Here is a 25192-nt window from a genome sequence, read left to right on the forward strand (position 1 = left end):
GCAGAATGTGGGAGCTGATGACACATGCAGTCCCTGGCCCTAGCCACAACAGCAACTTATACCTGAGCCCCTATTTTCTTCTCTCATTGTTAGTTGATGTGACCCAAGTCCTAGGGAAATCTGAGAAGTCAAGGGTTGATGATGAGAAGGCACAAGGGCGAAGCAGCTGGGTCTCCATTATCCACTTGGAGGGAAGCAGCCCAACAAAGAAACACCCACAGTGTGCTACTCTGTGGGCAATAAAATATGAATTTAAGGTTTGTTTTATAAGCAGCTCTTGTGACCAAAATTAATAAAGACTAGGACAACTAAGATTGCCACAACTAAAGAAGTAACAGACAAGCTTGGAAATATCAGCACAAGGCAAGAAGTTAGATAAAGTAAGAGGACATGTTTTTTAAAAGCACAAACAGGATGTAGCATAGAGATCAAAAGAGAAAACAAAGGAAAGAGAAGGAAAATGTGGAGGAAAACAAGAGTTCTCACATACCCACTGGAGTTCTAGAAGGAGGAAGAGAGAAAATGAATGTGGGAGGGTAGAAAGGATAGGAGAAGGAAAGGAAGAGAAAAGGGAGAGACTGAGATTGAGAGGATTCTGGCTGAAAAATAGAACTGATAAAAACGAGGAATTCACAGATTCAAGAATCCCAGTGAATTCTGAGAATAAATCAAAAGAAACTGTTAATGTACACATGATGGTAAGATGGCAGAAAACCAAAGACAATGAGAAAAATTCTTAAAAACAGTCAGAGAAAGAGCTACTTTCATGGAATGGAAGTTAGACTGACAGCTGACCTCCCAAATGTGGCAATGGGAGTCAAAAGACTGTGGAGGTGCTGATGCACTTTCAGCACATCAATGAGCTGAAAGAAAATAAGAGGTGCAAAGTGCATACTCAGCAAAAACCCATCCCAAGAATGACAGTGATATTTTAAAAAATTCAAACAAACAAAACAAGTATGGATGTTGCCAGACTCTCCTGCAAAGCTTGTCAAAATAGTTCCACACACCCTGCAGACCTCCTGCCATTGAAGCCACATATGGGGCCCAGAAATGCAAGCACAGCTGGGTGGCTCCAACAATCTTGTGCTGGTAATGTGTCTAGCAAGGATTAAGGAAAGCTGTGCAAGAAGTGTGAGTGTGTGTGTGTGTGTGTGTGTGTTACTAGAAATTGAACACAGGTGACTGTACTACTGAACTACACTCCCAGTCCTTTTTATTTTTTGAGACAGGGTCTAAGTTGTCTAGGCTGAACTTGAACTTGCTTTCCTCCTGCCTCAGTCTGCAGCTAGGATTGTCGGCCTGCACCACCACCCCTCACATGGCTCTGCAAGAGCTCTTGCTGGAAGGATCGGTAGGCCTGAACTGGAGGCCTTGGGCACCAGCCTGGGAGCAATGGGGGCCCATGGTTTGTTCCAGGCAAGGAAGTGAGTGACCAGATTCAGACAGATCACTTCAGCAGCCAAGGAGGGGAATGTACTGCAGAGGGGAAGACTGACAGAAGAAAGCCTACTGAGAGATGGCTGCAGGAACCCAGGGGAGGGAGGAAGCAAATGCTCTGAGTCTGGGGTCATTGGGACTGGCAATGATGTCACATGATGCTACAGTTTGGATATGGTGTGAGTGTCCCCAGAGGCTCATGTGCTGGAAGGTTGATCCCCTGTTCAGGGGCGTTGAGATGGGAACATTTAGGATGTGGAGGCTAGTAGAAGGCAGTCAGGCAGTGGGGGGCCACTTCATGAGTGGATTCATGGTGGCCTTAGAAGGTGGTTGTAAGACAATGGACCTGGCCCCTCACCCTGTCCCAGTTCCTAGCTTGCACACATGCCCCTTCCGCATGCCAACACACCCTTCCCACTATCCTCTATGTTCTGAGCAGCTGGGGACCTCACCAGATGCCAGCTCCATGCCATTCAAACTCTAGCCTCCAAAATCATGAATCAAGTAAACCTCTTTACAAATTACCCAGTGTCTGGTATTCTGTGATAGCAACACACAAGAACTTGGGTAGTGTCCTTGGACTGTTTCAGGGCTTTGGCAGCAAATGTGCAGGGCTCAGGGTGCTGGGCAAGACAGAGACCCAGAGTCCTGAGTGTGTCGGTGTGAGGGTGGTGTTTGAAGCCAGGGGAAGTGGCAGAGTGAAAGAAGAACCAGGTTGAGCAACACAACATCCGGGACCACAAACAGTCCAGGAGCAGAAGGGGTAAGAGAAGCTAGAACCTCTTTTAGGACAAAAAGCCTGGAAGTCTATCTGCCCCATTTCAATCGGTCCTCAGCACAGACAAGGATGGCCAGGGCAGAGCAAACTGCGCAAGCTTAGGATTGCCTGTCAGCAGTGGGGTGGGTTCATCTGATGTGTTGATTTGCTTTGGCAGAGGAATGGGAGGATGGAGGTCATTGGGAGACCAGCCTTGGCACAGGTTGTATGTTGGCTTCAGCATCCCTGCTCTTCCACTGGCCTGAGAACAAGTTTCTGATCCTTCCAGCCTCGCATCTCCCCAGGAAGGAGGAGGCAGCCCCTAGCCAGTCAGTGACTCAGCTGCTCTGCCAACCCATGCTCTGCAGAAGTCCCGACTGCTCTCTGGCCACAGACCACCTTGAGACTTAGTGACGAGGTCATGATACCCCAGGTTGGCCCCTCAGTTTCCTGGGCTCACAGCCCACCTGTCCCTTCCTGCTGACCACACCCATTTCCCCCACTCCAGGAGGCTCCTCTGATGCAAGGGAGGCACCGATGTCCAGAGTCTGTGGGGCTTTGCCTCCCGAGCCTCCCCTGAAAATGGCGATAATGATAGGTTTGGGTCCAGTTCTGCTCCCCGCCGCCAGTAATGCACTCGCCACCAAGACTCCCAGGGTAACTTATCATCTCTTGTGCTTCTCATAGCATCTCCTTCCTGTGTGTTTTCTGTGTCCTTAAACACAGGCTCCCTCACCATTGGTTGCTCCAGTTTCCTACCTGATGTGTCCCTCATACCTGAGAGGAAATTGGAAAACATGGGTGGGATGAATGGTCTCCACCCCAGGGCCTGAAGCCCTCACCCTCCTCCCCCTCCCCTGGGGAAGGGGCCACGCCCAGCTCCCAGCATGGGCCTCACACAAGGCCCTCCCTTGGCAAGGCCTCTGCACCTGGACAGTGCTCCTTGCAGCTGGTGACTTCTGATCCTTGGGACTTGGCTTAGGAGTCCCCAGTCTTCCACCACCAGCAGCCCGCCCCCAGTCAGTGCCTAGGAAAGCTTGTTGTTCCAGGCAGTGAGATAAGAAGGCCTCCAAAGAGTGTGATAATGAGGAAAACGGAGAGGGAAGCTGGCCATTTCCCTGGTCCCCATGGTTAGGTGAGGATCAGAGTGACCTTGGTTATAAAGTGAAAGTGTATACTCACAGAACAGCTGGAGAACTCCATCTCCACCCGGTCACGTGACCTACCCCACGAGTCTCCCTGCTTGCAGGCACGGTGTGTCCCTTCATGGCACCCCAGCCTGCCACCACTGCGGAATGAGTGATAAAGTGTCCAGACCCTCTCCACTGAGTCCTACAAGTTCTTTCTGTGGGACTGGTAAACAGTATCCATGGGGCGTTTGCAGGCCTGGGGTTGAAAAGAGGTTCCCTGTTGTTTTCTCTTTGTATTTTCATTTCTGCCACCACTTTCAAGAACATGTCCTAGCATATTGGGCTTGCTGTTCAACACCTGTCCCTGCCCTGCCCCAGGAGTTCCAGGATGATAAGCATGGGCCCTGGGGTCACAGTGTTGTCCTAGTTTGCTTCCTGTTGCTACAAGAGAATACCTGAGCCTGGGCCATTTATAAAGAACAGAGGTTTATTCTGGCAAATGGTTCTGGAAGCTGAGAAGTCCAGGAGTGAGAGCCCCGTGCTACTTCATCTCACAGTGGAAAGGAGGCCTCGATTTACAACAACCCACTCTTGTAGTAACTAATCCAGACCCTTAACCTAACTGCCCCACCTCCTGACACCACCATCAATGGCAAATTTCACGAGTTTTGGAAGGGACAAACCATGTTCAACTGGTTGCTGGGCATGGTGGAACCTGCCTATAATCTCAGCAACTCACTGCTCAGGAGACTGAGGCAGGAGGATTGCAAGTTCAAGGCCAGCCTTGGCAACTTAGCAAGACCTTCTATAATTAAAAAAAAAAAAAAAGTAAAAAGGGCTGAGAGTGTAGCTCAGTGGGAGAGTGCTCTGGGTTCAACCCCAGAACGGCAGTGGGGATCATAGTAGCTACATTCCCAAACCCTGCCACATAGGACCTCTCAAGCACCATTTGTTGAGTGACTGAAAAAAGTGGGTGACTTGTTCAGGGACTGTAGGTACCAAGGGAGGGTCTGTTTGCACTTGCACCACCAGGCCAAGAGACCCCCTGCACCTGTAGAACTTCTCCCAGTCCAGGGCCTCTTCCTGCAGGGCTCCTCCCTTCTGATGTCTGCCCTCGGTCACACCCACGATGACACACGGTGGCTGCTTGGAGGTCCTGCTGCTTCCCCACAGGGCCAAGCCTAAGCCTGCACAGGCTGGACTGCACCATGATGACACATTTGGGGTCTCAAGCAAGGCTGAGGAAGCTGGTGGCCACTCGGCAGCAGATGCACAGGCCCTCGGGCCTCCCAGGGTCAGGTTGGGCTGGGCCGCCCTCTGGTTTTTCACCATGGCCATGAGCCCAGCTTAAGCTGCTAAGTCTGCAGGTGGGTACGTCTGTGGATGCCCACATGTGCATGGACAAAGCCAGAAGGGAGGGCTCACCCATCACCAGTTCCCTGGCAGATGGCACCGGGCCTGGAGCATCAGGACGCTCCACACCTGCCTATAGACAATGGCAAACCCCATTCACAGATGAGGAGGCAGGTTCTGAGATCTGGTGGCTCATCAAGGTCACACAGCCTGGAAACGACAGGGCAGGCCTTGAACCTGCATGGGGCCTGCCTGGGTCTTAACCCCTCCTGATCTTAACTCTGATCAGTGCCACCAGCCTGGTAACCAACAGTAGACTTTGAACCACTGCAAGTTCAAGGTGATCCTGGAGGTCAAAGATTGGAAGCCTGAACTTGGTTTGGCTGCCACCTGGGTTGCTGCTCTGAGGACCAGGTCAGTGACAGTCTCCAGCCCGTGCCATCTGCCCTCTGACCCTGGGAGTCACAGGGCACCTGGGATTCCCCATGGATCTCCCCTAAACGCCCATGAAGCACATGAACCATGCTACAGAGGGACCTCTCCCCAGATGCTTCTCCAACACTCTCCCAAGGCTTGGGGTCTGCCCTGCCAGGCCCAGAACCAAGTGTGAACTCAGAGGCACTGTCAGATGCCATTTTAAAAAATAAAAATATTTAATTGACAAATAACAATTGGACATATTCAAGATGTACAGTATATGATTTTTGTACATATTTGTATGCTATGATTAACATAACTGTTATGGTTTAGATGAGGTGTCCCCCAAAAGTTCATGTGTGAGACAGTGCAAAAAAAGTTTAAAGGTGAAATGACTGGGTTAGGAGAGCCTTACCTACTCAGTGCATTAATCCACTTGAAAGGATTATCTGGGTGGTAGCTGTAGGTAGGTAGGGTGTGGTGAAAGGAGGTAAGTCTCTGGGGGTGTGCCTTTGGGGTTTATATTTTGTCCCTGAAGAGCAGGGTCTGCTTCCTGATCATCATGTCCTGAGTCATTTTTCTCCACTCTTCCACCATGATGTTCAGCCTCACCTTAGGCCCAAAGCAATGGAGCCGGCCACCTATGGACTGAGATCTTTGACACTGTGAGCCCCAGATAAACCTTTCCTCCTCTAAAATTGTCCTCACCAGGTCCTTTGGTTACAGCAGCAAAAAAAGCTGACCAAAGCAGTAACCGAATTAACGGTCACATCCATCATCACCCACACTGTGCCACAGGCCCCAGACGTTGTCCATCTTTTAAAGTTAAACCCTTGAGCAGCATCCCTCCCCGGTCCCTGCAGCCCAGTCCCTGGCAACACCATTCACTCTGCTTCTGTGAATTCCACGTTTCTCAATTTCACCTGTGAGATCACGTGGCCTTTGTCTTTCCGTTTCTAGCTTACCTCATTTATAGTGTACCGCCTTCCAGGTTCATCCGTGTGGGCGCCAGTGCTAAGATTTCCTCCATTTTTTTTTTTTTTTTTACAATTTTCAGTTGTATCTACGTAGTTTCTTTATTCATTTATCAATTGATGGACTCAGGTGATTCCTGTATCTCGGCGACTGTGACTAATGTTGCAATAACGGGGGGCTGCAGACCTCTCTTCTTCAAATGCTCATTTCATTTCCTTGGATACACACCTAAGTGGACTGCTGGGTCATGTGGCAGTGCCCCACTTTTACATAGTGAATGCGACAAGGGACACCCACAGAGTGTGCAAGGTTCCTTCTTTTTCCACACACTTACCAGCACTTGGTATTTATTTAATAACAACTGTCCTAACAGATGTGGGGTGGAATCTCATTTTGGTTTTGGTGTTTTTTGGTTGTTTTTGTGGTGTTGGGGATCAAACCAGGCCTTGGGGCACGTAAAGCAACACTACCACTGAGCCACTTCCCCAGCCTCGGTGTGTTTATATGATTAGTGATGTTGAGGACTTTTCATTTCTATTTCTTCTTTGTGGGGGGCGGGGGTGTCTATTTAGGGAAAAAGTCTTTGCCCACTTTTAATCAGGTCATTTAATTTTTTTGCTAGGGTTGTGTGAGTTCCTTATATTTAGATATTAATCTCTTATCAGATCTATGGTTTGTAAATGCATTCTCGGGTTCCACAGGCTACATTTTTGTTTTGTTTTCCTTAGTTGTGCAGATGCTATTCAGTCTGATGCAGTCCCACTGGTAGATTTTGGTTATTCTTTTAATTTTTTGGTACTAAGGATTAAACTCAGGGCACTTTACCATTAAGCTACATCCCCAGCCCCATTTTATTTTCAGACAAAGTCTCGCTAAGTTCCTTAAGGCCTCACTGAGTAACTGAGACTGGCCTCCAACTTGTGATCCTCCTGCCTCAGCCTCCCAAGTCACAATGATTACAGGCATGTGCCACAGCACCTGGCTTGGGTTTTGTTTACTTTTGTGTGTGTGTCATATCTAAAAAAATTAGACCAGAGTCAAGGAACTACATCCCTATGTTTTCTCCTGAAAGTTTTAGGGTTCCCAACTCATTTTACAAGGATTGCTCTACTCTTGTAACAGAGTCAGCTAAGGATGCCAGAAGAAAGAAAATTACAGGCCAATATTCCTGCTGAACATAATTCTCAAAAATTAAAACAAAATTCTCAAGCAAGTATCAGCAGACAGAATTCAGTAACACATTGAAAGGCTCATTCACCATGATCAGATGGAATTTATTCCTGGGATACAAGGATGGATGGTTCACATTAACAGAGGAATAAAAATCACATGACCATTTTGACAGATGCAGAAAAAGCACTCAACCCCCTCTCATGACGAAAACACTCAACAAACTAGGCATAGAAGGTATGCACCTCAACATCACAAAGACCATGAGTGACAAGCCCACAGTCAACATCAGACTCAACAGTGAAAAGCCAAAGGCTTTTCCTCTAAGATCAGGAACAAGACAGGAGCACCCACTCACCATTTCCACAACAGTGCTGGAAATCCTAGTCAGAGAGATTAGGCAAGAAAAAGAAACAAAGGTTATCAAATAGAAGGGAGAAAGAAAACCATCTGTTTGCCGATGACATGATCTTGTATGCAAAAAACTCTAAAGACCTACCAAAACATGGCTAGGTAAACAAATTCAGGAAAGTTCCAAGATACAAAAGACAACATACAAACATCAGTTGTTCCTACACGCTAAAGGTGAACTCCCTGAAAAAGAAATTAAGACGATGATCTCATTTGTATAGCACCAAAAAACCCAACATTATTTAGGAATAAATTTAACTAAAGACTGAAAACTGAATGCTTAAAACAGGAAGACAGAGGAGGGAGACAAAGAAGACACAAATATGGGTGGAAGGTCCCCTTTTTCAGGGGTGAAATCTTTAGTGGTGTTAAAATAGCCACACTCCTCAAAGTGACCTAAGGACTCAAGGTAGTTGCTACCAAAAGCCCAGGGGCCCTCTTCACAAAACAGAAAGGACAATTCTAACACTCATGTGAAGCCACAAAAGACTTCCAACAGCAAAGCAACTTTGAGAAAGAAAAACAAAAGCTGTCAGGCTCATGTTGCCCAACTTCACGGGCAACTGTGGAGCTAGAGTAATCGGGCCCGCTGGGAGGGAGGCCCGCTGGGAGGGAGGCCCGTTGGGAGGGAGGCCCGTTGAGAGGGAGGCCTGCTGGGCAGGGAGGCCCGCTGGGAGGGAGGCCCGTTGGGAGGGAGGCCTGCTGGGCAGGGAGGCCCGCTGGGAGGGAGCTCTCTTCACAGACTGGGTGGGAAACTGTCAGTTGGGGTAAGGAGGGAACCCAACCCTGTCTTATACCAAGTACAAAACCACCCTGAAGTGGATTATAGACTTCAGTGCTACTGGACTTGAGTAGAAAATAAGCCACTTTTTTAATAACACATCAGAATGTGGGGATTTTTGGTCAGTTTCCTGGAGAGTCCCTTGCACAGCCAGCCTGAGCTGGAGCCCCTGGGATGGCAGGGCCCGTGGAGGGAGCTGATGGCTTCAGTAGCAGTCAGCCTCATTCTCCTCCAGTATGTCCACTGTGGCCAGCATGTCCTGCAGGAGGGACTGTGGGCTCTTCTCCACATGGTCGCTGCTCTCAGCCAGCCTGCCCTGAAGGCCCTCCAGATCTAGGGACCTCAGGACAGCCAGCATGGCCTCAGGCTCTGGGTCCCCCAGGGGCTGGCCCTGCTCGCCTGCTTGCCACCTCTGCAGTGCAGCCTCCATGGAGTCCAAGCGGGGACTGTCCCCAGTTTCCTGCATGCCTGCATAGGGAGCAGTCTTGTCTCTCAGGAAGAGGAGGAGGTTGCAGGCCTTTTGGGCCACAGGTCGGTCACAGTCAAACAAGGCACGAAAGGCAAACTCTAGGAGCCGAGGCTGGCAGAGAGTCCGCAGCACCTCAGGGCGCAATCTGGGCAGGGGGGCCTCAGGGAGGGACACTGTGTAGGGACAATGGCCAGGCTGCCCCAGTTTCTGGGTCAGGAACACCTGCGCCAGCTCCAGGCCCTGTACCCGAACCTCCCAGTCCAGGTCCTGGCTCACCACCTGGAGCACAGTAGCCACAAACTGCTCTGTGTCCCGGGCTACCTCAGCATGGCCGTCCCTCAGCCACTGGGTGAAGACCTGCACGACCGCCCTCCGTGGGAAGCCCTCCGAGTCTGCAGACAGAATGTGCAGGAACTCCCTGAGCAGGCCCTGCAGGACAGAGGGGGAGGGAAGATGGGGCTCGGGGAGGGCAGTGCCCAGGGGACACAGCAGGAAGCCAGGCTCCAGTCTGGCCACCCGGGCTTGGGGCACGTGCTGCTGTGGTTCCCTTGTGTGACGTGCCCTTCAGCTCATCTGCTACCAGCTCATCTGTCAGAAGGGGTCTAAGAGGCAGAGGTGCTGGGAAGAAGTGGGTGCCATGCCCAGCTGTTCCCGGCTCCTCATGGCTACTCCTGCCAGCACTGCCCCCAGAAGCAGCTGCCCCAGGCCTGACCAGCTGGCCACACACCACTGGACATGCAGCCAACAGCATGGCTGCCCAGCATGGGCGCCCAATGGAGGAGCCCACTGCCTCCTACCTGCTCGGCCTCTGGGTGCTCAGGGCTGGCGAGGGTGGCATGCAGGCCCTGGCTAGACAGCTGCGCCATGGCAGTCACTGCGCTCGCTCGGACGTAACTCTCAGGGTCTCGGAGAAGCTGCTGGGTGAGCGTAGGTGCCTCTGAAGAGAAGAGCGCCTGTCTGAAATCTGCCTGCCCTGAGGGATAAAGGTCCACAGCAGCTGTGATCATGGGCTGAGCCCCAAGTTCCCACCCCTCACTTCCCAAAGGCAGCCTCGGCAGTCAGGGCCCCAGAGCCAGAGGACACGGTGCCTCCGTTCCACCAGGTGCTCACCTCCCCAGTGTCTGCTCAGATTCGTGAAGAACTCCAGGGCCGAGTCCCTCACCTCCCAGCAGGGGCTGCACAGGCGCTTCTGCAGCACGGGGAACAGCTCTGGGGCAGGAAGGGTGGTCAGAGTGGCCTCCAGTCCCACTCGCCCTGCCCCTGGGCCCAGAGGGACCTTCCTGCCCAGCCCCCAGATGCCTCCACCCTGCACCTCTTGGCTCATTGTACCCCTGCAAGGGGCTGGGGTTACCTCCGAGGAACAGCGGGATGTGGGGGCCAAAATCAGAGCAGCCGGGGGTCTTGGGTGAGCTCAGGAGCCACCCGAGCGTGGCCTGGAAGGCCTTCTTCAGAACCTAGAGCAGGTAGGGCAGGGCAGGCTGCAGGGCAGCAGGGGCGAGCGAGCCACCGCCTAGCAGCCTGCACCATGCTGCCCCTGCCTGGAGGCGGAAGCACAGCCAGTAAGCCAGGACAAGCTTCCTGGACAGTGAGGGGCAGGAGGCGGGCAGCCCTCACGGGAGCTCTGCCTGGAGGAATGGGATTGCTCTAGCAAGCCAAGACAAACTACCCAGGGTCCCTTTCCCTTAAAGCCCCAAGAACCCCAGCACTTCCCCCAAATCTGCCCACTGTGCCCAGCGTACCTAAAGAAATGGGTTCACTCACAAGAACTGGACCCCAAGCATAGAGGCCGCCCTGGCTCAATTCCCCTTTCTCAGAAAGAATTCTCTATAGGAAGACTGGCTCACCATGGCCCAAAGAGCCCGCTCACATGTAAGTCTCACCAAACCCCATGCAGCCACCTGCCCGCAAAGTTCACTTTGAGAGCAGCTCTGCAGGCCCATGCCAAGGCCCCATTCCCAGAGGCCTGCATGGGGACGGGGCACTAGCCCTGCCCGCCTCCCAGAACCCGGTCCCCGTACCGTGGGGCTGGAGTCAGGGCTCTCGAGGTACTCCAAGAGGACGGCAAACACCTGTGGCACCAACTCCGGGGGGCCTAAGACATAAATGGGTGAATCACCCCAATTCCCACCCTGGGAGCCACCATCTCCTGCCCACTCCAGCAGGGAATGTGGGAATCTAGCCTCAGGGAAGCAGGGAAGGACAGCTGAGCACAAGGCTGGACAGGGCCGTGGCAGCCCTGGGAGAGAAACATCAGAAACGGCAGCTTCCACAAGACTGAGCAGAGAGAAAGACATGCAGAGGAAACAATGTCACTCACTTGTCCCCTGAGACAGTGTCCCCAGGAAATCAAGGGCTGCTCGCTGCACCCGGACACAGCCTGCCAGGGTCCCACAGAGGCGGCCCCCCACACTGGAGCCAGGGGCAGCTGAGCCATCGCAAAGTTGCAGTATGGTCACTACAGCTTCCAAAAGGGATGCCTGGGGCCAGGGTGAGGGGCGGTGGGGCTGCAGGGACAAAGAGAAGGTCAGCGGAGGCCATGGGTCCTGCTGCCTATAGGGACACAGGCCAGGGTCACACATACCAGTGGGTGCAGCTCCTCCAGCTGAGCCAGAGTCTGGCACAGGAGCCCTGCACAGGCCGACTTGGAGGACAGGAGTGCATCCACTGTCATGGAGCTGCCCACAGTCCCATCCAGCAAGCCTGCAGGCCAAACCAGCAATGGTTCCCTTGAAGTGGTCACTGCCCAAAGCAGAGGCCAGGGCCTAGGTTCAGGGCAGCAGCTCATCCAGGGATGCTGGCCCACTCCCTGGGCACCTTCACGTGGTGGGAGGCCAGCATGGGAGCAAAGCTGGGCTCATGGGAGCTGGGTACCCACTGCTCATCATCCTTCCCTGAACCCTGGACCCACCCAGGGACACAGTTCCACCTTCCCCACACTACAAAGTATACCTGGAGACCCGGGGGCCTGAATGGTGGCTTTCAGGATACAGGCCAGGGGCTGGAGGAGGACTCCAAAGGCCTGGGTCCTCAGTGCCTGTGGACTGGAGACAGAGGACCCAGTGAAGGCTGCTGCCCTGGCCCCATGGTACATCAGCACCAGGTGGAGGCCTAAGAAACAGCCTTTCTTCAGGTCACTAGCCAGTGAACTCCATGGAAGAAGCTCAGGGTCAGGGTCAATCCTGACCAAGACCCACAAGGCATGGCCCTGGCATCCTTAGGAGCAGCCACTAGGTTTCAGGGGCCCTGGCCCAGGAGGGCTGTCTGATCAGGGTAACAGGGAATCCCTGCCTCTGGGAGGCAGTGCCTGGGTGTGCTCCATCTTACATGCAGTGACAGTGATGTCCTTTCGTAGGGTCTGCCCTACTTCGAGGAGAAACTCTGCATACAGCTTTGCTGAGTGCAAGTGCTGGCTCCTCCATTTGTCTGTTTTCTCTCCTGACCATCCAGATATCATACCCAAGTCTTCACACTCCGAGCCCTTCTGGGAGGGTGCTATACCCACCAGCACCCCCAGTGTAAGCCTGCTGGGGACACTGGAAGGCCTTCCATATTCCTTTCCTCTCTAACCCCTGGCCCACTCTGTGGTGCACCCCGACAGGGAGGGCTCTTTGAGCTCACTGCTCTGAATACAGGAGCTCTCAGAATCAGTTTTGTCTAAGGACCTTCGAAAGCTTTTGCTTGAAGTAATTCTTCTGGTGCCAAAGAAAGCACAGCTGCCACGGGCTGTGCCAATGCCTGCACCTGCCCCCATGATCCCCTGCCAGGCCTGCTGCTCTTCCTGGCTCCCAAGATTCCCTGATCGCGAGCACCACACTCTCGTCCTTTCTGCCCAGCTCCCAGAGCCCCTGCGTAGCACAAAGCAATGCTAATCGTACCAGTGCTGGAGTTTCAGTGTCCCTAAGGCCAGAGGTCCCGCTTGAGTGGGGCTCAGACGGCTCAGAGTCTGAGCCACTGTCTCCCACAGGCCACAGTCTGCAGAACTGAACACAGGAGAACTGCGGAGGACCCCAGAGAGAGAAAATCACTTCTCCATCCTCCCGAGCGCCCCATGACACCCATTCAGGACTGCCACAGCCCCCAGTTGGAGGCACCCAGGCCCTACCGCTCTCAGGGGTGAAGGTGTCAGTCCCGCCCCCAAAGGGTGCTCCCTTCAAGACAGCATTCTGTGGGGGGGGGCAACTCCCCATCTGACTGCCAATGACAACATACTCTCAGGTGTAGCAGCTATTCCAAGACTTCCTAGGGCACCTCACATCCCCAGATCCCCCACCAGCCACGCCCCAGGGACCTGACCGGGCCACACTGAGGAGGAGGTCAACGAGTGAGTGTCCAGCTGGAATGGGGTCTCTCTCAAGCAGGCAGGCCACAAGGGGACTCAGCTGCTCCCAGAGAACCTCTGTCCAGGGACTGTGGCAGCGTCCAAAGGTGGTAGTCAGGACGTTCAGGGCCTGAGTGACCTGTGGGGCAGCTGTGGAGCGCAAGGACTCTTCCACATGACCCACGATCTTCTGGGCACATGTAGGCCAGGCACTGCCCTGTGGGCTATGGTGCTCCACAGCTTCGCCATGCATGGACAAAGCCAGTATGTGCACCAGGAGCTGACTGGCAGCCGAAGCCACAAACAGGCTTGGGTCTCCCTGCAGGGAGAAGACAGTGTCAACTGCACCTGGGGAGTGGAGGGGAGAAGACAGGTCAATCCAAACGTGGAGGGCAGGGAACAACTTTCATCACATACTTCAGAGTCCCAGGGAAGACAGCCAAGTCACACAAACCCTAGGAGGCCACTTCCAACCACTGCCCCACTCAAAAGCAAGAAGGACTGGGACTGCAGGCCTAAGGGATGAGCATGTCACCTACCCACGTTTGAACCACAGAGGCTCCTGATTATTTCTAGTTAGTTTCGAAGCCTGGATCTGGGGGCTGGCCTAGGAGCCAAGGGCATGAATACCCCTGTGGTTATTGCGAGTGCTCACTGCAGCAACCTGGGCCACCGCCATTCCCCACCGGTGAAAAGGCCAGGCTCAGCAAGGTGCAGGGGCTCCCTGGGGTCCCACCGCTGGGGTATGCCAAGGCCCTGCAGGTGGGACAGGCAGGGTGGGCCACACTTACCACTGTCAGCCAGGAAGTGCAGGGCACTGGGGTGCTGTGCCAGGGAGCTCAGGCCCTGGATCCAGCCGCTGCGCACTGTAGGGACATTCCAGGCTGCCCAGCCCAGGGTTCCTGCCTCCCCGAAGAGCCCCAACAGCAAATCCCCCTGCTGGGAAGTAAAGGAGGAGGTGGGTGCCTGGCAGGTTTCCAGGGATTCAGGGCAGGTGGGAGATGGGTTTTCTGTTTTTCAGGTCTGGATGAGGCAGTATCAGGGGCACTTTTACACCAGCTCCAGCACAGCTGTGCTTCCAGGACAGGTGGACTGCTCCTGTACCAGCAAGTGGGGCCCCAGCACAGCCAGCTCCACCTCTGGGGTGAGAGCTACAGAGAAAGGAAGAAAAGGATTTCAACTGGGACCTATCACTCCTGTTACTGTCCTTCTGAGACCTCACACCCCAAAACAGCACCGGGAGATCATCTTCAAAGGTCTGTCCCTCATTATGACATGGGCTCCAGAACCCCTGACGCTTCCTGTAGCCCGTCAAGCTCCTGAACCTCCACCTACCTCCTCCTCTGGGGTCCCGCACCCTGACATTTTTAGATCTCCTAAATGCCCCAGCACACCTGGTAAATCAGGCTGCTCTGCACCTGTTCAAACCCTGCCAGCCCAGGATCCGTTTTGTTCCCCATAAGTTGACTAGATCCCTGCTGGACCACCATCTGCTGTGGCCTTCCTCTGCACCCTAGCGCACTGTCCTGCATCTCCTGCCCACATGATAAGAGTCCCACCAGCACTGGATCTCAGCAGACTGCAGGGAAGACCTGATGCTGACTCACTGAAGGGATACCCTAACCAGCCAGGCCATTCCCTGAGCCCTGAGCCCAACCATGGAATGGCTGTCAGCCATGCTCACCCAAGCCTGGGGCTTCCCAACCAGCTGCCGCCTGCCCTGCTGGGGCAAGAAATCCTTCACTCATCACGGGTGCCCAGGGAGGTGCGCAGGGGCCTCACGACACTGTTTCTGATGTGTAGCAGGTGGGAGCCCTGCCAACATTCTCTCTTGGTCCTTCACTAAATTCAACTCCAGCACAGTGGCCCTCACCTGGTGCAACCATGGCCATGTTAGGAACAGGCAGGGGAGGAGCCCAAGGTGCACCTCCAAATGAGGCCTGTGCCTTGACCCTGCACATAGGGAACCAACTACCAGAGATGGGAGGGCAGTCAGCAGTTTTCCAATTCTCAAGGTCACCTCTGGTATTGGAACAAGAAAGAGAAAGAGGTGGGGAAACACTCAGGAAATGACAGGGAGGATGAGTTACTGCTTGAGTGAAGGACTGGGGCTGTGCAAGGCCCTGTGTTCAGTCTCATCACTGCGGGGGTGGGGGATACTCGTGCCTGAAAATTAACTTTTGGCCCAGCAGTGGAACACATCCCTGGGATATCTAGACTCTTTAGGGCCCAGTGTGAGCTCCCCAACTCTGTTGGGGCCTGAGAGTGACCCAAGGCATTCCCTTATCCAGAAAATAAAGCAGAAGACTCTGGACCCACAGATGAGTCAGGACTCCTGAGGAAGAGACTCTACAAATGACAAAACAGTCCTGACCTAACACATATTTCGTGGCAGCAGAGGTGCACTAGAACATTCTGGAAAGTCTGGCCCATAGCAAGATGGTGCTTGGCTGGGCTCCTAGAGTCTGCAGCTGAATTGGGGCATCCATGAATGGCAATCTAAAGGTACCAGGTTATATGCCTCTCTCTCTCCAAGTGACTCCCAAAAGGCACAAGGAACCTAGGACTCTCGGCACAGGGGACAGGAAAACGTGGCTTTGCCTTTACTTGCCCTCATGGGAGTCTGACGTTAGGTGTCTGCCAAAGGGCACGCAGCTCTGGGGTGTTCTGCTCTCACATCTCTTGCATGCAGACACTCTCACTACTCATTCACTAGCCACGGTCTGCAGGTGCAGCATCTGTCACCTCATGAAACCCCCACAGCACCCTCTGCAACAGGCCTAAGTCTTATCTGATGTGGGAGGGAACTGGGGCTCAGGAACTTGGCAAGACATGCCACAGTTCAGGGCTGAGAGTCAATCCCAGTTCTGCCCGATTCCAAAACATTCCCTCCTGAGCCCCAATATTCCTGGTGAATTTTTCCAAGGGGGACGACACCTGGGGTAAAGACACCTGGAGCAGGGCCAGCCTCTGAGAAGCCGGGATTGACACAGCCTCTAGGATCTCCATGAGACACACAGGCAGGCAGGCTCAGGCTCACCTGAAGGTACTGGAAGCAGTCTTCCTGGGCCGCAAAGGTCCAGCAAGGCGCAGGGAAAAGGAGAGGACTCTGGGGCTCACATCCTGCGGTCTCAGTATGTGGGACAGTAGCTCTACCAGGCAGGGGTTCTCTTGCAGCAGTAGAAGACTGGACTCTGTGGAGACAAGCATAATCCTGTGGTCATCAGGAACTCATGGTACCACCCTAGAGATGACTCTAAACCTCTTTCCTCAGGGTGCTGGATTGAGCAGTCCAATTGGAAAGGAATACTTCTAACACTGAGTCCTAACTTTAATTCATTAAAGGGGAAAGAGAGAGCCTACACCTCAACAGGTGAGGCAGAGAAACAATAAGCACAGTGGCAAGAACCCTGAAAACATGTTCTATCCCCACAAATATGAGGAAGAAACATGAGCAGAGCATGGTGTTTCACACCTGTAATCCCAGCTGCTCAGGAGGCTGAGGCAGGAGGATCACACGTTTGAGGTCAACCTGGGCAACTTAGTGAAACCCTGTCTCAAAATAAAAAATAAAAAGAGAACTTTATTTGGGGGTAGAGCACCCTTGGGTTCAATCCACAGTACCACAGGGAGGAAAAAGAGAAAAAGGTAAATTGAAGCAAGACCAATTTTACCTCCTAAAATACTACTTGCCTCCAAAATGGACAGTGCTCCGTGCAAGCAAGTCAATGGAACCTGTCCCCAAACTCAGTCATACTACATGATCCAAAAGTACTGATAGTGGGGAAAAGACATTTTATAGCAAGGGCTAGGAGTATCCCAGGGTGGAGGGTGAGGGAAGGACTTTGGGAAAGACTACCAAAGAACTCCCCTCAGTTTGATCAGAGGAAAGACAGCGGGGTGAAGGGGAGCCAGAAACAACCAATAAGCACATAGGTTAGCCAAAAGAAGCGCTGAGCACAAACTAAAAATACTCCAAAAGTAAAGTTTATTAAAAATTAAGCTGCATGATCTATTTTTAAAAAGCTAAAAATAAATCATTATTGAAGGGTTCTGAAATAAGGAGCTAAAAAGTGCTAGATGATAACAGAGGAAAGGGGATCCAAAGCCAAAGTGAGATCCTTAAACTGTACAGATTCCAATCAAACAATTTGGTGGGTTTTTTGGTTTGGGGTTTTTTGTTTGTTTGTTTATTTGGCAAATAGTACTGGGGATTGAACCCAGGGGTGCTCTATCACTGAGCTATATCCTCCAAATTTTTTTTATTTTTGAGTCAGTTTGTCACTAAGTTGCAGGCTGGCTTCAAACTTGTAATCCTCTTGCCTCCAAAGTCACTGGGATTACAGGTATGCACCACTACATTCAGGTTTATTTTGAAAAATCCAAAACATCAGGTTGCATGTTAAATAACAATGTAAAGATAACCACTAAAGAACATAAAACCTTTTGAAGGTCTTATCAATCTGATGGAGGCAAAAAAAAGGAGCAGACAAGGCCCTGGAAATGAACAAAACAGAAAAGAATGTAATGAAAGTAAGTTCAAATCTAACAGCAACTGCAGCAAACAGGTTAAATTTACATGTTAAAGAGCTGCTCAGATTATACTTTTTTCTTTTTGCAGTGCTATGTATTAAGCCTACGGCCTTGAGCATTCTAGGCAAGCACTCTACCACTGAGCTACATTCCTAGGCCTCTATTATTTACTGGCACTGGGGATTTAAACCAGGGATGCTTTACCACTCACCTACATTTCCAGCCTTTTTATTTTTTATTTTGAGATGTGGTCTCACTAAGTTGTTTAGGGTCTCACTACGTTGCTGAGGCTGGCGTTGAACTTGCAGTCCTCCTGCCTCAGCCTTCTGAGTAGCTGGGATTACCAGCATGCACCACCACACCCAGCTAAATTAAACACCTTAAAACTAGCAAAGAATGAAAGAAATATAATTTTCAACAGTGGTTGAATTTTTAATCATTCCTTTGTGTTTTTCAAGTCTTAAAAATTATGCACTACTTTCATAATCAAAAAGAAAACAAATCTGACTTCTTAAAACAAACAAAAGCTGGACATGCCTGCAATTCCAGCAACTCAGGAGACTGAGGCAGGAGGATTGCAAATTCAAAGTCAGCATCTGCAATTCAAGACCCTCAGCAACTTAATGAGACTCTGTCCCAAAAAAACAAAGAGGGGGGAGTAACCCAGTTGAAAGACGCCCTCGGTTCAATCCCTGGTTAACAAAAATAAATATTTAAAAATTTTTAAAAAACAAAATGCCATGAAAACAACAAAATAGTTTGCCTGTGCTCTCTGCAAACAACTAGTGTTATCTGAACAGGGGATGTCTAAATCACAGTTGGCCTGTGACTATGCTAAGAATTTCGAGCTCAGATTCTCAGGTTGTTGCCTTGGACCTCAGCCTTATCTCCAGTCAGCTTCCCAGAGTTTCTAGGAAGTGAAAGAAAGATTTCAGATGGCCAGGAGAACCCCAGGCATCCTTTCCCATGCTCTACACCATCCTCTGGCCTTTGGCCAACAGCCAACAGCAGCCCATTATCTTACCTGCCTCTGTCACCGTTTTAAACCAATCCAGGAGCTTCTCCAAACAGGTGTCATCTGCCACCGGTTGCCTGGGATCTGCCAGAACAGCACAGAGAGCTGGGAGGAGGCGGGAGCATTCAGGGTCCATGATCCTCAGGGGTTCCTGCAAAGGAAACATGAGGAATCTCATGCCTGGCTCTAGATTCCCAGTCATAGGTAGCACATGAAGTCTGCTAGGAGTGGGAAGAGGCCCCAGAAGTTCACCTCCGATTGGAGCTCTAAGCTGTCCAGATAGATATCAAGCTCAGTTTGGGAAGGCCCAGGCCTTCAGAAGCCAGCAGAACACTGAGTCCTGGAAAGGTGCCGCGAAATGACTGGCCTAAACCCCAAGGTCTTTGATACTCAAGGACTTAACTTTGACTGTGGTGGGAGAGCGGACACAAATGCATGCTGATCTAACTGCAAGTGGACCAGAGTCAAGAGAGGTTGGGAGTTCTAGATCAACCATGTGCACAGGGGGATATCTATCCTGGCGCTGGGTCCCAGGTTCTGTCCCCTCTGGGTCAGCGGTTACATGTGACAATCCAGCAGCGGTGTGCACAGGGGAAGGTGTGTCTGTCCCCTAAGACACAGGTGTGAATTGGCGCGTCCCCGCCGGGAGGTGACCCGGGTGTCTGTGGGCCCTGTCTGAGCTGGGGCATTCATTCGTCTGTCAGTCCCCCGGGCAGGCTGTGTCCGGGAAGAGGCGCCCTCCCGCGACCGAGTCGGTTTTGAGCTGGAGGCCCGCCTCTGCGTGCCTGAAGTGGTTCCGCTGCGGGCGCCAGTCGCAAAGGGGTAAATCTGGAGGCCACGGTCGCGCGGGGACCAAGTACAGGCCCGCGCACGCCGCGCCGGAGCCGCTCCTTGCCAGCTCCAACCCCTCCCGCCGGCAGCCGCGACCCCCTTCCCCGCTAGCACCTCACCCGCTCAAGCTCGGTGCGCCGACGCAAGCCCCTCCCTCACGCCGCCGGGGCCCCGCCCCACGTCCGCGCAGGCTCCGCCCCGCGCCGCCGGGGCCCCGCCTTCAGACTGTGCCACTTGCTGGGCCCGGAGGAAAAAGAGGGTGAGACCGTAGGTGTGGGGAACCGGGACCTCTTCCCAAGAGGCCACTCCGGTCGCCCAGCGGGCTCAGACTTGGAGAAGCAAGTTCAAGCTGAGGGAACTGGGGGAAGGCGGGCACCAAACCTGTTGCTCGGATCTGTCACCCCCACCAGGACGCTCAGTGGTTTATGCCTAAGCATCCCGTGGACGCAGTGTCCCCGAAGGGGGCTCCCGGAGAAGGGGGCAGGCTCCCGCTCTGGGGGCGGGTCCTGGCTAGTCTGGTGGCTCGTTTGCGCCCGGCAGGGGGAGCCAAGCACGTGCCAGGAAGAGGCGTTTGGTTTAGGAGCCAGTCATTGGTCATTTGGCCTTCAGGTCTCGCTACTGGGTCCTCATCTGTGTACCAGAGGCTCTCTGGATAAACAAGATTCATGTTCCCCTAGTGTCAGCTTTGCAGCAAGATTTTAAAGCGAATACTAGTTTTATATTAGTGAATATAAAGCAGAATTCCTATAGATGTTAAAATAAAAGTGAGACTTTAAAAAACCTTGACTAGATGGGGGAAGCACTTTGGACCTTGACCCTTGCGGGACCCTCCTCCCACACAGACTCCTAGGGTAAAACGGATTGAAATGCAATTATCTTCCCTGAATTAGGTTCATGGTAAAATGAGATGCTACTAAAGTACGGATATTCATCTGATTGGGTAGCTCTGAAGAAAGTAAAACGTGGACTAGCATTGTGCTAAGTGCTGCACTTAATACATTGTAATCCTGTGAAAGCCATAGTGCCTGCCTCTCGTGCTGGAGACATATTGTAATCCTACAGTAGCCCTGGGAGGATGGGTACTATTCACATCCCTTTAACACTGTAAATAGACTTGGCTCAATTTTCCCTCCAACGTGAGATTAGGACAGGTGTTGCCATCAAATCAATTATGAAGGTTTTCAAACGTTTTGGGCGCTCAGAACCACAGAGAAAAAGGTCATAGACATGCACTGTCTTTATCATTAAATAAGAAGGGCAGGAAGTTTGGGAAACCCCAGGGGTGAGGGCAACAAAACCCTGGTGTATCATGTGAACACTTAACCTGGAAGCAATGAAAGCTCCCACCCATACTGGGGGTTGAACCCAGGGCACTGAGCTACATCCTCAGCCCTTTTTTAAAATTCTGAGATAAGGTCTTGCTAAATTACCCTGGCAGGCTGGGATTATGGGTGTGTGCCACCATGCCTGGTACAAATGTAAGTTTTTACACAGACTGCTACCTTGTAGCTTCTATTTTAGGAGAACTTACCTTGTGCCAGTCACTGTGCTGAATTTTGTGTCCTCTTTTAATTAAAAAAAAAAAAAAAAATCCATTAAGTCATTGCCGTTTTGCAGACAAGAAGACAACAGTGAGACTCCCAACCCTGACCTTTCTACCACTAATCAACTCGAACTCCTCTGCTTGAGGGGAGGCAGCAATGAAAACACAAAGCAGCCCACCTATAGATGGAGAAACTGAGGGAGAAAAGGATCACAGACTCAGTTTGGGGTGGTGGCCAGAAGAGAACAAGCAACCAGTGAAGCATCCCCAGTCTGGTCTGTCCGTCCATCCATCACAAAATCACAACAGAGCCACACTGCCCTCACTATGGAGCACGTTACTGTTCTCAACACTGAACAGATGCTGACCCATTTGAGCCTCACAGCCCTTTTCTCATACTTCATTTGAGGCAGAAGCCAAGGTCATCGGATTCGCTGGCATCAAGTGTCTGTTTTTTCCTTAAGTCTATTTAATGAATAACTGCGTCCTGCCAGACCCTGATCCAGAGAGTGAACACAGAGCCACTGCCAGCAGCTTCCAGTCCAGACACCGCATGTTCTTGTAGATAAGTGTCAGATAGCTAGAAAAATAAAGCAGGGAGAGGAAAGGGAGGCGATGTGGACCGGGGCAGATGGCCTTGGAGGCCTGTGTAACAAACCACACAGTAATAACTCGAACGCTGGGGCCCAAACATCCTAAGCAGGATATACACGGACTGCCGGGACCAGCCATCCCTGTCTTTCACATTAACTTGATAAATACGCATTCCTGATTAATCGTCCTCTTCTCTTCCTATGGAGGAATGCAGGGGCGGCGCGAAGCCTCTGTGGAACTGCAGCGCTGATGCATGTTGAAGCTGAGCGCTGAGCGCGACTCTGCACATCACCGGCCTGCGCTCCTCCCAGCTGAGCCGGCAACTCCGGGAGCGTTCCCGGTCGGCCCACCGCTTGCGCGAGCTTGCTTACGGTCGCCCGGCTCGCGGGGCGCGGCCACATCCGGGACCCGCAGCGTTGCGCGGTTGCCATGGCAGCGGGCGGCCTTGCGGGCCCTGGACCTGGATCGCTGTGCGGAGTGCTGCGGCGATCCCGCAGCGCTGCAGCCATGAGCTTGGGCCCGGCGGAGGCGGCCTCTGAGACGGTAAGCGCGCGCGGCCTCCGGAGGCAGTGGGCGGAGGGCTATTGTTACCGCACAGGAGCCGGGACGTCGCGGGTCCTCTGCCCGGCCCCGCCCGCCCGCCTGTCCGCCGATCCGCCGCTTCCAGGGAGCCCTCCGGGAGTGCGCCTCCCGCGCGCTGCAAGTCTGCGGCCGCGGTCCCCGGTGAGGAGTGCCCCGCGCCAGTGCCTTGGACGACCGCGGGCGAGGGAGGAAGCTCCGGGCAACCACTGGCCCCACGGTCGGAGGGCTTTCCGGAGGAGGAGGAGGTGGGCCACCCTTTGCCCCGGCGGAGCGGACGCACCCCACGTGCTGGAAACTAAGAGGGGCTGAGTTGCATTACCGCGTGGGCGGAGGGGTCCGGTGATGAGGCGATAGCTTACTACCAAAACCCTACCGAAAGGTGCAAAGCGCCTCAGTTTCCTGCAATACTGAGGGCCTCCCGGGTGTGGATCCTGACCCTGCTCTCTGGGCTCGCAAAGACAGAAGACGCGACTTCAGCCGGTGCAGAGTCCTCGACGGGGTCGGGGAGAGGAGGTTTCGGAAGGGGGCTTGAGCTGTGTGCAGAAACTGGGGTTCCAGCCAGGCACTGGCAAGCCCATGGAAGGTTCCACCTCCTGCAGGACGCCGAGGGCTGCACAGTGCTCACCAGAGATGGGGACTGGCGTTGCTGGGCTTTCTGCCCGTCCCGCAGGCACCCCAGGTCAAGCCCCATCTGGGTGGCCTGCCTGTCTGCAGGGCCCTCAAGTCACTGCTTCTGCAATCTTTTTTTTTTTTTTTTTTTTTTTTCTTAATTTGGTGCTGGGGATGGAACACAGACAGCCGTATGCACACTGGGCAAAGGCTCTACCACTGAACTTTATCACCAGCCCTCCCTCCTTCAACTTTAGGAACCGCTTAAATTGGATTATAGAAATTTTTCATGCTCTCTATAGGAAATTTGGAAGGTTATGCATAATCTGGCCACCTGCAGAAAGCCAGTTAACGTGTGGTGTATTCTAATGTTTTCCTGATGCATCTTTTTTCCAAACATTTTAAAAACTTATATGTTTTATAGATAGATAAGTAGATAGGGATAGATATGTGATTTTGTGACCTTTGCTGTTTGTTAACATTTCCCAGATCCATATGTTTTTAAGAACATGATTTTAAAAATTCTAACCCTGTTGCTGTCATCCATTTCCTTACTTGTACTCATTTGGGCTTCAGGGTTTTTTGTTTTGTTTTGTTTTGTTTTATTGTAGTTGAAGATGAACACAATACCTTTTTATTATTTATTTGTTTTATGTGGTGCTGAGGATTGAACCCAGCACCTCACGTGTGCCAGGCAAGGACCCTACCTCTGAGCCACAACCCCAGCCCCCTGGTTTTAGTGTTTGCTATTAGAAGCAATGCTGCTACAAATCTTATATATAATAAACATTTATTAAGCACCTTTCACTTGTCTGGCCCTGCCCTAGGCTCAGAGTACACACAAAGAGGTTAAGACCAGGTGCCTTAGTCTTGAGGAATTAAGTCTGGAAAATATTCAGTTTCCAGCCTAGACTTTCTAGGCTTATGGTTTTTCCACTGAGCTTGAGTCTAAGTAGTAAACCAGTCAAGACCCTCTTGAGGGCTGGGGATGTGGCTCAGTGGTAAAGTGCTTGCCTGGCATGCATGAGGCCCTGGGTTCAAATCCCTAGCACCCCCCCACCAAAAAAAAAAAAAAAAAAAGACCCTCTTGAGAGCAGAGGCGGTCAGGTCCCCTATTTCCCCAGCCCTGGGAATAGAGCCCCTCTGGGCATGCTTATGAGCCTTTACGACACCTACTCAGTGCCTGGTTGCTCACCCACCTGGCTGTCAGCAGGCTTGCTGACCACAGTCATACTGTCAGGGTGAAGAGGCAGCTGAACCTGATGGCCAGTGGCTTCCGAGCCAGCATTTGGGAAGGGTTCACAGTTTCCCACAAGGAGCAGAGAAGTGGTGGGCATCCCGACTGGCAGGGTCTGTGTTGTGTGCTCTGGACTCAGGCTCCTGCTCCAGAGCGCTCTCTCCAGCCTGCTCTAGAATGCCAGGCTCATCAGGGAGACTGCGGAGATGCGACACCATGTGGTGAGCCTGCCTGGCCATGAACAGCATCAGATAGCCATGCACCTTATCAAATGGCTGTATGTTTTCTTCCATAGGCTCCAGCAGATAGAATTCTCAGAACTCGAGGGTTGAAACAGCAAGTGTGCCAACGGCCTGCAGAGTTCTAAACTGCTCTCAGGAATTCCTTCCTCTGCAGATTAGAGACCACCTGAGACATCTGCCCTCTTCCATCTGAATGAAATAGAGGTTTTCAAATTCACTCACATTTTATCAGTCTCCTATTTCATCCACATCTTTGGTTAGGACTGGCCACGAGGACTGTGAGCAGAAGACCGTGCTAGGTTGTCGGTTTGGGCCCAGTCTAGGTAGGTAGGCCCCTGTACTTCGTTTAACTTTTCATGAGCTTTTTTTAACATATTGATATTTAATCCACTTGAAATTATTTTGGCATCAGGTGAAAAGTAAATTCAATGTTTTTTTCCCCCCCAAATAGATAGCCAGTTTTCCTAACTTCATGTAGATTAATTCATTCCTTTTTCCTAAAACATCTTTACTGAAATATAATTTGCATGCCATAAAATTCACTCATTTAAAGAAAGAGTACAATTTCAGTAGCTTTAGAATAGTCATAGAACATCGTTTCATGTGCTAACTAATCATTTGGATATCTTCTTGGGAAAATATATATATATATATATATATATGCAGATCTTTGGTCTTTAAAAAAAAATTGAGTTTGGGGCTGGGGTTGTGACTCCGTGGTAGAGCACTTGCCTAGCATCCACAGGCCCTGGTTTCTGTCCCAGCTGTGAAAAAAAGAAAAGGGG

The 25192-nt window shown here is 52.0% G+C and overlaps 2 protein-coding genes and 1 non-coding gene across 5 annotated transcripts in view; 2 read left to right on the forward strand and 1 right to left on the reverse strand.

Moving 5' to 3' along the window:
* Nucleotides 1-7331: 7331 nt before the first annotated feature.
* On the reverse strand, nucleotides 7332-21154 carry Brat1 (BRCA1 associated ATM activator 1). Its single transcript, XM_047533180.1, is given in 15 exon segments — nucleotides 7332-9332; nucleotides 9701-9876; nucleotides 10014-10112; nucleotides 10255-10357; nucleotides 10922-10995; nucleotides 11221-11407; nucleotides 11485-11603; nucleotides 11853-11944; nucleotides 12779-12898; nucleotides 13197-13569; nucleotides 14013-14160; nucleotides 16262-16299; nucleotides 16302-16415; nucleotides 18779-18920; nucleotides 21132-21154. Coding segments are annotated over 14 exon segments (2463 nt in total). The 5' UTR covers nucleotides 18906-18920; nucleotides 21132-21154; the 3' UTR covers nucleotides 7332-8639.
* Nucleotides 21155-22127: 973 nt separating this feature from the next.
* Nucleotides 22128-25192, forward strand: part of Iqce (IQ motif containing E) — a 47308-nt gene continuing 44243 nt past the window's right edge. For all 3 annotated transcript variants that reach the window (XM_047533181.1, XM_047533183.1, XM_047533182.1), the window contains exon 1: nucleotides 22128-22280. In XM_047533181.1, the coding sequence (XP_047389137.1) occupies nucleotides 22167-22280 (114 nt within the window). In that variant the 5' untranslated portion in view covers nucleotides 22128-22166. The remainder of the gene's footprint in view (nucleotides 22281-25192) is intronic.
* Nucleotides 23913-23985, forward strand: Trnaa-ggc (transfer RNA alanine (anticodon GGC)). Its single transcript has one exon. It is a non-coding gene; the product is annotated as a tRNA-Ala (tRNA).

Source organism: Sciurus carolinensis, chromosome 18, assembly GCF_902686445.1.
Source record: "Sciurus carolinensis chromosome 18, mSciCar1.2, whole genome shotgun sequence".
NCBI classification, from domain to species: domain Eukaryota; kingdom Metazoa; phylum Chordata; class Mammalia; order Rodentia; family Sciuridae; genus Sciurus; species Sciurus carolinensis.